The sequence below is a fragment of the Telopea speciosissima genome, chromosome 4 (assembly GCF_018873765.1).
Source record: "Telopea speciosissima isolate NSW1024214 ecotype Mountain lineage chromosome 4, Tspe_v1, whole genome shotgun sequence".
Classification (NCBI taxonomy): domain Eukaryota; kingdom Viridiplantae; phylum Streptophyta; class Magnoliopsida; order Proteales; family Proteaceae; genus Telopea; species Telopea speciosissima.
This window is the reverse complement of record NC_057919.1, coordinates 12,741,661-12,754,067: the sequence shown is the minus strand read 5'-3', so window position 1 is coordinate 12,754,067 and position 12,407 is coordinate 12,741,661. Positions and strand designations below refer to the sequence as shown.

The following is a 12,407-nucleotide window of genomic DNA, read 5'->3' as shown; positions in this document are numbered from 1 at the left end:
GGATTACCGATTGGAACCAATTCTCGATTCAAAAATGGGTCAATTTTGCCCGGAATTGGCTGAGGTCTTTCTGGTAGTCAATTCAACTTCCTCAAAGCTTGTTTACAAATCTCAATGTTGTAGAAACCCATAGATCTCGAAGTATCATATTGCTATTTCATACCACTCCAGCCAAAATGGGACAGGAAAAGAAATTTTTAAGCTTAAAAATGAAACTTTCGTAATCATTACCCTACATGATTATATTACTAATTTTAAATCATTTCATATTTACTTTTAAAAATTCACTTTATTTCAAATCGATACCCCTTGAATTCTTTGAATTTGAAAATTTATATAAAATTATTAAAAAAAAAAACACCATTACTAAATATGGTAAGATCAATATTTAAGTAACGAGCAAAGGAGCGTTGCATAGTCATGAGGCTCTTCAACCAACACAGGGACATCAACATAGATAGGATTTTAGTTTTCACAGGGGGTGGAGTGGTAATTTTGTGTGCTCCTGTGTCTAGGCATAGGGTCCACACAACCAAACAAAAGTTCTCTTTTTTTAGGCTTAAAATTTTACTTTCTTTCCTCTAATTTCCCTTGCAATCAAATGGAATCAAAGCAGCTGTAGTATTTAACAGTCTTGGTAAACTTTTTTCTCCGCAAATATTAATGGCCTTCCCTCAACTAACAAAAGCTTACTGGTTACAACCATGTTCGGAATTGCACACTGCACACTGATTTGAAGCACCAAAGTGAAGATCTGTATGTCACGTTGAACAGTGCAGCATCCTCGAGTTCGTTCAACTTTTCTTTCCACTCTCTATCCTCTCCTCTTCGACTAATCCAAGGTCCAACCTCAAGAATCACCGACGCCCAATGCTATATTGTCTAGTAGTATCGGATGGTTATAAAGAATGTGGATTATGTTGTTAATTCCGAACTTCCAATCACCCAATTTACATGTCTGACTTCGTCCTCACCACTTCAAGCATTGGGATTTGGGAAGGAAGTGCAATGGTAAAAGTGATCAACAGTGATTGAACCAGTGAAACCTATGCTTTGGATGGTTTCCTATGGTTTTTCTCCCATCAAACAGTAGCGCAGTCAAGCAGTAGTGTCATCACCGTCTCCCAGCAAGGACAAATCCTGAACCTGCTGGATCAAACCCAAGAAAGGCAGGTAATTCTCACTTGCCTACTCTGACATTCTTCAAGACTATTGGGTTAAGGGGTGGAGGAGGGGAAGAAGGGTGGCATTAGCTTTGATTTTTCCTCCCTAAAATGCAATTTAAACCCATCAATGTAAAATCTGTGCCCTCTTTCCGTGGTCACTCCTCCTTGGGACGTTAGGGACCCTTTACTTCTACGTCATAATGTGGACAGAGCAGAAAACATTGCTTAAGGACTTTTTAATTACATTTTTGTTGGGGAAAGAGGGAGAGGGTCTCTTCGCTTACCAGTCAAATTCCAAGATCCAAGGATTTGCAATAAAGGACACAAACTAAAGATTAAACTTTCATCTGAATACTGTACACTACATCTGTCAGTCCTCCCCCATAACACGCTGTACAGTAAAAAATGTAAAAGCTCCAAAAATAACCATTACAAGGGGCAGGAACCAAATAATTTTAATACTAGCATCTATTTGCTGAAGGGGAAAGAATATCTATTGTGTAGAAAGTGAGAGGTCTTTAAGTTGCTGGGGATCAACCTCTGAAGGGCTACGAGTGAGGGCACACTGGGCAGCTGTGGTCTTTGGGAAGGCAATAACATCTCGGATGGAATTAGCACCCGTCAACAGCATCACCAACCGATCCAACCCATAAGCAATTCCCCCTGCAGCATACATTCATGATGATTCAGTTTTGGCCACACCCCAAGGTCCAAGCACAATTATATAATTCATGGAACAAACACATTTTAAAAAAAAAAATTTAAACGTATTTTTAACCTCAAATAAGATCAAAGTAAGAATAAGTGAATGTCTAGGTGCTATAACCCTTGAGTGGAAGCCGGTAATATGCTCTGCATTTACAAGTTGCAGGCATACAAGACCAAACCGATGCAGACAAAGATAGTTCTATCAGTGGAGCATTATCGGAGTCTTGAATGGGCAATAGCCATGAACTTGCAGATTTTCACGAATCCTAAGATTGCTGACCATGCGATGAAAGGAATTTTCTTCCAGAAATTAGTTAATTATATGACTCAGCTTTTTGGTATCAATCTTGCCAACTAATCATTTCTTAGACATTATCCTAGACAGCCTTCCCCCACCCTCCAAATAATAATAAGGGTAAATTACACATCACCCCCTGGTTTTCAAACGAACCTCAGATCACCCCCTGGTTTAGACCCCAATATGACAAATTAGTCCCTACCGTTAGTTTTATACGGTTAAGTGATGATGTCAGCCAGTTAAATAAATTTAAATCCCTAAACTACCCTTGACCAATGTTGACGATGAAGGAAGGGTAGTATTGTAAATTTAATTTTAATGTTTTAGTACAATGGTAAAATAGTCCTTTCACACCAATAACTAATAGCAGATTAACACCGTTTACTGCAGAGGGGGTGATTTGAGTTTTTTCAAAAACCAAGGGGTGATCTGAGTTTCGTTTGAAAACCAGGGGGTGATGTGTAATTTACCCTAATAATAATAATAATAAAAGACAGCCTGCCATCAGAGTGTCTAAGTTTGAATTGTATCTGGGGTCAGAGTCTTAGGAATACAGGATTTACTAGTTAATTAAGTAGGAGACAGTCGGAGTGTCTAAGTTTGAATTGTATTTGGGGTCCAAGAATGATTAGGAATTTTAGGCTAGATTTCATTCCAAGTCTATGTTCGGAATTTAGCGTATTAATTTGAGTATTGAGTGTCAAATACATGTCTGTCTTGACAACTCTAGGCATAATTGTCAAGGCACGGATGCCTAGGTGCCTCGTTGGTGTCGCCTTGACATCCAGCAACCCTCCAACGCCTTGGGTTGTCTAGACGCTGTGACAATTATGATTCCAAGTAGTTGGAATTCTAAATCAGTTTAGGAGTGTTAAGTCATTTTATGAAATCTATAATTGTACTGGGCTATGGCCTAACCCACAAAATTATATATTAATAAACTTCAGTTTTCCAGCAACTACTGTGGATTCAGTGCTGTTCTTCTAAGTGGTTTTCGGTGGATTCCAAAACCACATTAGGTGGATTTCTGCTCTTCTGACTTCTTCAATCTTCTATCTCCAAAACGACAGCATGTGGATTCCTGCTCTTTTATCGTCTACATTCTTCTATCTACTTAACAAGTCAGTTTATTCCTACCTTTTTCGTACCTGTGGAACCCCTGTTTTCTTCTAAATTTCAGTTTGCATTCCTCTTCAATATCTCTGTCGTTACTGGTCTGAAACTCTGAATTGTCTCAAATTTAGTACATTAGTTTCTGGTATACTTCTCTCAAACTCTGGTGTCAAATTCTGATTCCAGAAACTAGAATTCTAGTTCCAGAACTGCAGTCCTGTTTTCCTAGTGCCACAAGGAATTGTCTGCTCAGGTCAGAGCACTTCTCTGTTTTCAGAGATAATTTGTAGAGTTATTCTACTGGTTCTGATCAACACTCGACCTAATTTTTAAGCCATGCTGAATTTATGCTCTTAGTTATACATTTCCCCCTATTTCTGGTCCTTTCTAGTCTGTTCTATGATCCTGTTAAGAACTAGCCACTTGCTGGTTTTTCTGGTTTAGATTAGTCTACATTAGCAGGTCTGAATACTATTGATGAATTAGAACTAAATCTGTTGTCCATTGTAGTCTTCATTTGTACTAATATGTAAACATGTTTGAATCAGGCTAATGCATTCCATACCATGTGGAGGAGCTCCCATGTCCAAAGCCTCGAGAAGATAACCAAAATTTTCTTCAGCCTGCACACAAAATGCACATTACCTGTTATGAAAGAGCTTGAAACCTTCCAAATTACCTTCTTAGGAAATAACATCTTTGCTACAACGAGAAATTGACTCCCAAGAAACAAATTGGATGATAAACACAGTAATGAAGGTGTCAATATTTTATGAGCCAATTTTGAGAAACAAGCCTAGCCGGAAATCATTAACTAGTCATTATTATGCTTTCAATAGGAAGCATGTCATATTTTTCAGACGACCCAAAAATATCTCCACAATTAAAATACATCTTCTGTTATAATCAGATAGTAATTAAGTTATTAAGAGTAAAGGATATCAGAAGTGTGCCACAATTTATGATGAAAAACAAAGAGCAGAGCAAAAAGATACGAAATAAAAATTTTAATAAATGCTGAATAGGGAAGGGTGAATCAATCAATCTAGTTGACCCTCATATTAAAAATACAACAAAAATATGAAAGTTGACCAATACACCCTGTTGACTACGATAACATCCATAACACTCCCCCCCCCCCCCCGGATCATGCCAGAGAACATTTATCCCCAATGTCCAGCCTGAAACACATAGTAATTGCTTCCCTTTCAATAAGAGTCTTCTCAAACATGCCACCAAACGGATATTCAGGCTTTATGGAAGGATGGTCAACCAATTTAGTCAATCCTCGTATCTATACATAAATACATAGATGAAGAACTGGGAATTGACCGATTTAACTCTGATGCCTACACATAACATTGTAGAACTAAGGAGCTAGCATCTGTAAAAGTGCAAAGAGAAAAGGTGCAGCAAGAAAGATAACAATTCTCAGGCCAGCCTGCCTAACCCACCTGCTCCACCCTAGCTGAAGCCAATGTGATTAATAAATGGGCTGTTACCATGGTATATTAGCCCCAATAACAAATGGGTTGGGACTGGGCATGGTCCACTGACCCACCCTACCTGCTTGATTGCCTGCTGAAATACCCCAAACCCACTGGACTGCCCATTAGCACATTTTTGTTATAATAAATGGTACATGATATAAAACTTAAGCTACATTTTCATTTTATTTTAGGGGAAAGTTATTTACAAGGCACTGTGAAGATAAGTTTTCCTATAAAGCCTACCATTTTTGGATGGAGAGCTGATGTGATTGATATAACCATCAATGGGCAGAGCAACCTTTTGATTCTCTATACGTCAAATTAATCAACCATATAGCCCACCATCTGGTGAATTTTCTCTTTTGAGTATTTCAGCCATCAATTCACTGAATGGCAATGTGGAACCATGTGGATTAGCCATCTGTAGAAGTTCAAAAGCACACTAGGATAGACAAGGAACCATGTGGACTAGCCATGTATAAAAGTTCAAAGGCACACTAATCCTATGGCCTACACAAGCTGTCTAAAGCTTCACAAAAGCTGTCATGTAATTTGTTTGAGAAAAACTCAATACATGAATTAAGGATAACATGGACAACAATAACAATGAGAGCAGATTTGAGAGAGAGCTTGTGGTGTATGGTTAGGGCTTCCTCAGGCAGATTCAGTGAATCTGGAGGTTAGAGCTTTTGCTTTTAAGACTAAGATTGGCACTATCTAGGTTTTCAGAAAAAGGTGATAAAAGATGATTCAATATTAGTCATTGGATTGCTCATACTGGCTAGAGGTGATCTGGGAGGCTATCCCACTTGATTAGAGAGGCCTGATCTCTAGTTTCCCAGTGGAATACCTCATTCTTTTGGATGCTTACATTGACAAGTTCTCTTGTTGATGACCTTGCCAAAGAAGGAGTTAACAGACTAGCCATGTAAATTGGGACACATCGTCACATCCTATTTCATAGGCTATACGCCTATACAAATGCTGCATAATTTAATGTTCTATTTTTAGTTTTCTTTCCTTGAGTCTACTTTGGTGCGTTTTCACTTTGATTTCTCCTCTTCTTCCCCTTGTAAAATTAATGTCCCCCCTCTGAGAAAGCAGGGGTAAGGCTGCATACATTATGACCCTTCCCAGACCCCGCAGTGGCGGGAGCCTCGTGCACTGAGTATGCCCTTTAACAACAACAACAAAGCTTTATCCCAACTTAATGGGGTCAACTACATGGATCCTAGTAGAGACAAAAAATTAACATAGCAAGTAAAGGGAAGGAGCACAAAACATCAACACAAACTCTAGGGCATCGACCCTTCCTAGCTACATACCGCTTCATAACTTCCAACATTCTGCTCCAGGCCTTGAAATTGGAGTTTATTACAACAACAGCATCACAACATATAGTCTAACTAAATGGGATCGGCCACATGGATCTTTGCTCTCCACTCAGTTCTATTTGAAGTCAGGTACAATGCCTAAGCTAAACATGTCTTTCTTCACCACGTCTCCTATGGTTATCTTAGGCCTGCCCCTGGCTCGTTTGGTTCCCTCAATCTGAATCAGGTCACTCCTCCGAACTGGGGCATCTGAAGGCCTCCGTTGAACATGGCTATACCACCTCAAACTACTCTCTCTAAGTTTATCATGGATTGGAGCTACTCCCAATCCAGCTCTAATATGGTCATTCCTAACTTTATCCTTCATAGTTTTCCCACACATCCATCTCAGCATCCTCATCTCTGCAACACCAAGTTTATTTATATGACACTTATTCACAGCCCAACATTCTGCACCATACATCATAGCTGGTCTAATGACAGTCCTATAAGATTTTCCTTACAGTTTTAAAGGGATACGCCGATCGCATAGATATCCGGTCGCACCTCTCCATTTCATCCACCCTATTTTAATCCTCTAGGCAACGTCGTCTTCTATGTCACCCTCCTTGTTTACGATTGATCCAAGATATCTAAAGTGATCACTTTGCGGGATCTTCCTCTCACCAATATTCACTACCTCATTATCCGTCCCAGAGTGGCTAAAGTTACACATCATACATTCGGGCTTAGTGCTACTTATCTTCAGACCTTTTGATTCCAAGATTGATCTCCATAGTTCCACATTGGCATTAATCCCTGCTTTTGTCTCATCTACCAAAACAATATCATCTTAATGCAAAAGTCAACCTCAAACCAGGGAAACCAGCGAGAGATTGATTGCAGCGAGGATCTACACAATAAGGATGAACAAACTGAGACTTTTATTGCTTTTTTTTTTTCTGTTTACATATGAAAGAAGAACATGAAAAATAAAGGATAAGAAGAAGAAGAAGAAGGGGATATAGATAGATGAAGGGGGGGGATAGGGATAGGAGGGGCTAGGCTATCTCAGCCTTGGGTCTCTCACCCACAGCTATCTCAGCTGTTGAACACAAGCCTTCTCGGACCAAACACTTGCAAGCAAGCAATAGAAATTCCATTAATCAAGTCTGAATTCAAGTACAACTGATGGTGCCTGTTTATAGCTTGGCCTAAGCTTCACAAAATAGAAAGTCTAAAAAAATAGAAACCAAACGAAAATAGAAACTAAATCTAACTAAAAGGAAACAAAGGACTGAAATAGAAGCTTAAGAAAATGGAGATTTTTAAATAAAAGCTAAGCCTACTTTCTAAATCTGAAATTAGAAACTAGTACTAACTAGCTAAAACTGAATTGAGAAACTATCTAATTTCCTATTACAACCAAACTGGAAATAGAAACAAGGTAAACTAACTTAGCTAAACAAAAATAGGAACAAAGTTGTCCATATGTGCCCCCAAATCACTGTTCACGTGAACAGTAACTTTATTTTTTTTTGGGTCTTGATCCATTATCTTCTTCATGCTTCTCTCTGGGCTGGGGCTGCCTTAGGTGATGCTCCATTGAATCAAAACACTTGCCACATCATCAGACCAGACTGCCTCTCATCAGGTACATATGGACTTGCGATCTACATCACATCTGCAAAGATCATACACCATAAGACCTCATCTTGTAAGTCTTTGGTTAGGTCGTCCATGATAAGCGCAAACAAATAAGGGCTTAAGGCTGATCCTTGGTGTAACCCAATTGAGATTGGGAATTCACTACCTTGGCCCCCCCGGCCCCCCCGTTGTTCTAACGCTAGTCACCACATCAGCATACATATCTTTAATTATGTCTATGTATTTACATGACACCCTTCTCTTCTCTAGGATATTCCAGATTAACTCTCAAGGAACTCTGTCGTAGGCTTTTTCTAGGTCTATAAAAACCATATGGAGATCCTTCTTGTCCTCTATATCTTTCCATTAGTCTCCTAAGTAAGAAAAATGCCTCCATCAAGGATCTTCCTGGCATAAATCTGAATTGGTTTTCCGAAATAGTAGTCTCCTTTCTCAGGTGGGTTTCAATAACCCTCTCCCATAACTTCATTGTATGATTCAATAACTTTATGCCTCTATAGTTATTAACTTATTACAGTTCTGAATATCTCCTTTGTTTTTATAAATTGGAAAAATAATGTTTCTCCTCCATTCTTCTGGCATTTTCCTAGTGGTCATAACCTTGTTAAATAGCTTGGTTAGCCAAGATAGACCACAAAATTTTACGATTTTCCACACCTCAATTGGGATCTCGTCTGGGTCTGAAGCTTTGCCTACTTTCATCTTTCTTATAAATTCTTTTACTTCAGCCATCCTAATTTTGTGTATATATCTATGCGAAGAGGTGTTCCTATGAATAATGTCGCTTTTCGCAACCCTATCACTCGTGAAGTTTACATTAAGAAGCCCGTAGAAGTATTCTTTCCACCTCTCTTCAATGTCCTCATCCTTTATTAGTACTCTGGCATCTTCACTTTTAATACATCTAACGTAGTCTAAATCTTTGGTCATCCTTTCTCACTTTAGCTAATCTTATAAATAATTTTTTCCCCATCCTTTGAATTCAGAATATTATAGAGATCGTCATATTTCTTCGCCCTTGCTTTTCCCATGATCTTCTTAGCTTCGTTTTTGGCAAGCTAGTATCTTGTTAGATCCTCTACTTCTTTAGAATTTTGCCATGTTTTAAAGCAAGACTTCTTGGTCCTAATGGCTGCTCGAACCTCATCATCCCACCACCAGGTCTCTATAGGAGCATGTCGTATACCTTTTGTTTCCCCTAGAACCCCTTTTAGCAACCTTCTTTATGCAAGGCCATCAACTCGTCCCGCATCAAATTAGGGTCTCCCTCAAGGTCCCACTTTCATTGTTTGACCACTTGATCCGTAAATGGAATAAAGGACTCTCCTTTTAATCTCCACCACTTTATCTTAGGGCAAATAGGCTCACCTATCCTATGCTTCTGAGAAGTGAGGCGCATGTCCAGGACCACCATCTTATGTTGAGTGGTTGTAAAATTATTTCCTATATTTTTAGTAAATAACAAATATTTTTCAAAACTGGACTAGACTTTGGACAGTTGTGTTTTAGGTTGGAGCTTTGCCAGTCTGGCCATTTGGTCCAATGGCAGTAACTATACTAGTTATTATTGAAAGATAATGTAGGAAGCAGCCTTTTGACCAAAACATTGCTTTTGGCATGGTGTACGGGCACAATATTATTACATTTGAAGTCTAGTATTCAAAATTCAGCCTGTGCAATTCTCTCGTTAAAACTTGTAAAAATAATATTTAATAAGGGTCAAAGATTACTGTCAGGCTGTGTGGGGCCTGCGCCTAGACACGGAAGGGGTGAAATGACACGCACGCCCCCATGAAAGGCAAAAATCCCACCCCTGTTGATTCCCTCACGCTGGTCAGGGGCCACACAGCCTGGAACCGATCCCCCATACACTTAATAATAAATACTTCCAATCCAAATGACTTCCAGTCCAATGGTCCAATTTTTTTGCCGAGTCTAAACAACCCGACCATTTGGATTGAAGAGCCTGTGGTTGACAAGTCAACAGTTTCAGAAGGACCTTAGGCCAATTTTTTAAGACCATTGAGGGCCAGCAATCAGTGTCGAAATGATCTGAGCAGTCTTATAGCCTGATCCAATGGTTCATGACAATGTTAAACATAAATTGGGAAAAGGAACGCTGCCCGACAGCGCCTCCCTACACCCTCTCACATGGGGCAGTGAAATGATCACCCCACCCCTCCCCTTGGATGCTCGTGTGCATGCTCCCATTGGCCCTGCACTGGCACAGGGGCCACGCAGCTTGGCAGCAAACTCCTTCCCATATAAATTATAACAATAATTATAATCATTACAATATGGAAGGCGCTGTAAGTTCCAATGTCTCAAGTCCAAGAAGTCCCAACCCAAAAGCTGTATAGGCCCTGCAGCCAAGCTGTGTACCCAACGGATACTGTACATCATATAAAATTTAACACACCCCTACTCAATAAAGGCATTCAGCACATAATATCATCCTCTGTTTAACCCATCCACAAGCATGAATGCAGATCAAAGAACATCTATAAATTAAGAGTGGTTGATCATAAAATCTATATAAGACTTGGTCAAAAGAATGTTTCAACTTTATCCGGTTAAAAGGCATGCAAGGAAAATGGAGTGCACTTAGAAGGTTGGAGAAGATCCAACTAAAGTATACAAAAGATTCCCTCACCTGCTTTGGGGTGATACCAACAATTTCTAAAACCTTTTCCTGGACCTCACGCTTGTAAATTCTCAGACTTCCTCCACCAATCTGATAACATAAAAAGAGACACAAGGAGGCAGCAAATATGGATAAAAGTTTCCACTATGAGGTTACCAAAGGGGGAAAAACATTGCTATGGAGGATGCATGCAAAATACCTCAACTCCATTATAGACCATGTCATAAGCCAAAGCACGAGCAGTGGAAAGGTCATCCATGTCCTCCGGATTTGGTGCAGTGAAAGGATGATGCAAGGCCTGTAGAACGAGAGCAAGGCCTCCATTACAGACCATGTCATAAGCAAAATGACAGGCAGTACATAGGATTTTCCATAACCAGAAGAGGCATTCATGTGGGAAATACACTACTGCTAGTACTTGCTAACTTTCTATCAACTGTATTTATCAGGGGGCGGTGGGGAGGGAAAGAAAGAAAAAGCTGGCACTTTATTTAAAACATGCCGTGCAAATCAAAGATCCATCATAATTCCCCCATTATAGGCGTGCGATCTAATTATGTTGTTATCTTCTTTTACTATAATCAGGTTACTATATACAAATTGCGTTAGAATCAGGAAATTTGTATTTCTTTGTTCTCTTGCATACTATAAGAAGAGGGAAAAGTGGTTTCAGAAACAGAACGATGAGATGAAAGAAAAAAAAGTGTGGTTGTCGACCATGTGGCTGTGAGAGAGTGTGAGATGAGAGGCCTCAAGATGAGATGCCTGGGTGAGAGAGAAACTCAAATCACTATCCCATCCTTTTATTTCTTCTTTCATATGTAAAAGGAAAGAGAAAAAAAATTGTTATTTAATTTAGTTTTCCCTATTTTATTGTTCCTGTTGCAATTGATCTCCCATTGGTTCTTCCCTGGTTCAAGGTCGATTCCGCATTAGCTGATGTCGATGAGTATATGCCTATATGGCATCAGAGGCATGGAAAGAGATCTCGGTCGAAACCAACCGAAACCACCGAGATATAACCAAGACGAGTTAAGGGGTTCGGTTGGTTTCTACTGGTTTCGACATGTTTTGACCATATTTCGCCAGTTTCGACCTGAATAACTATATAAGTGTCACTTATCCCCATCGAAACTTTAGGAAACCTGGCTGGAAACCAGGACAGGCACTTATTTATTCCATAAATGATATTTGGCATAAATAAGTGTCTGTCCTGGTTTCCAGCCAATGTCCAAGAACAATATCACTATCAAACTTGGGTCAAAAACTACAAGTACCATTTTTTGAAAATAGTTCATGCATTGTGTTTAGAATGTCAAAAATAGGCTCATTACAAAAAAATCAGATTAAAAAATGCATTTCCAGGCCTCGAAACCACCAACTCGAGTTGGTTGGGAAAAAATCACAGGTTTCGACCATATCTCGGTTTCTGGTTGGTCGAAACCCGAGTTTTAGAACCTTGATCAGAGGGCACAGACCACTCACAGATCTGGCATCCATTTGAGCCTCAGCCTGGCGGAGATGATGACAAAGAGGAGTGGACACGTTCCTCAAATGGCACTCACACACCTTCCCCAACTCAGGGTCATGATGATGATGATGGTGAAAGATTAGCATCCTTACGTAAGGAGGACTAGATGATGTAGGATCCGAACTTCCGAAGCCAGCACCAGAGCCCGACAAATTCACAAGGAAGGCTGACTATGATTATGCCACATAGGATGAGGATCATGGTGCACACACCAGGAGAAGCTACACTCAAGGTCCACGCAGGCAGTTCAAACCTGAGGAGGCAACTGGGATGGGCATGGATGTATCGAGCTGGTCAGGCATACTGGAAACCATGAGTTTGGGTGAGAGTAGAGGATCAAGGCATTGACGTGTACCATCCTTCACAGGAGTAAGCCCAATCCAACACATCATGTTGATAGTGGCTTCGAGAGCGTCTGGTCAACTGTTGTGTATGGTGGATATGGACCATATGGTGGTGGACCATCCTTTCGAGAG

At 39.9% G+C, this 12,407-nt stretch overlaps 1 protein-coding gene across 1 annotated transcript in view; it reads right to left on the bottom strand.

Moving 5' to 3' along the window:
* Positions 1–1,629: 1,629 nt before the first annotated feature.
* The window catches only part of LOC122658420 (aspartate--tRNA ligase, chloroplastic/mitochondrial), a 33,512-nt gene continuing 22,734 nt past the window's right edge, over positions 1,630–12,407 (bottom strand). Inside the window, exons 12-15 of the mRNA XM_043853373.1 lie at positions 10,600–10,698; positions 10,410–10,490; positions 3,851–3,908; positions 1,630–1,829 (exon numbers count right to left, since the gene is read on the bottom strand). Of these exons, the coding sequence (XP_043709308.1) occupies positions 1,660–1,829; positions 3,851–3,908; positions 10,410–10,490; positions 10,600–10,698 (408 nt within the window). The 3' untranslated portion in view covers positions 1,630–1,659. The remainder of the gene's footprint in view (positions 1,830–3,850; positions 3,909–10,409; positions 10,491–10,599; positions 10,699–12,407) is intronic.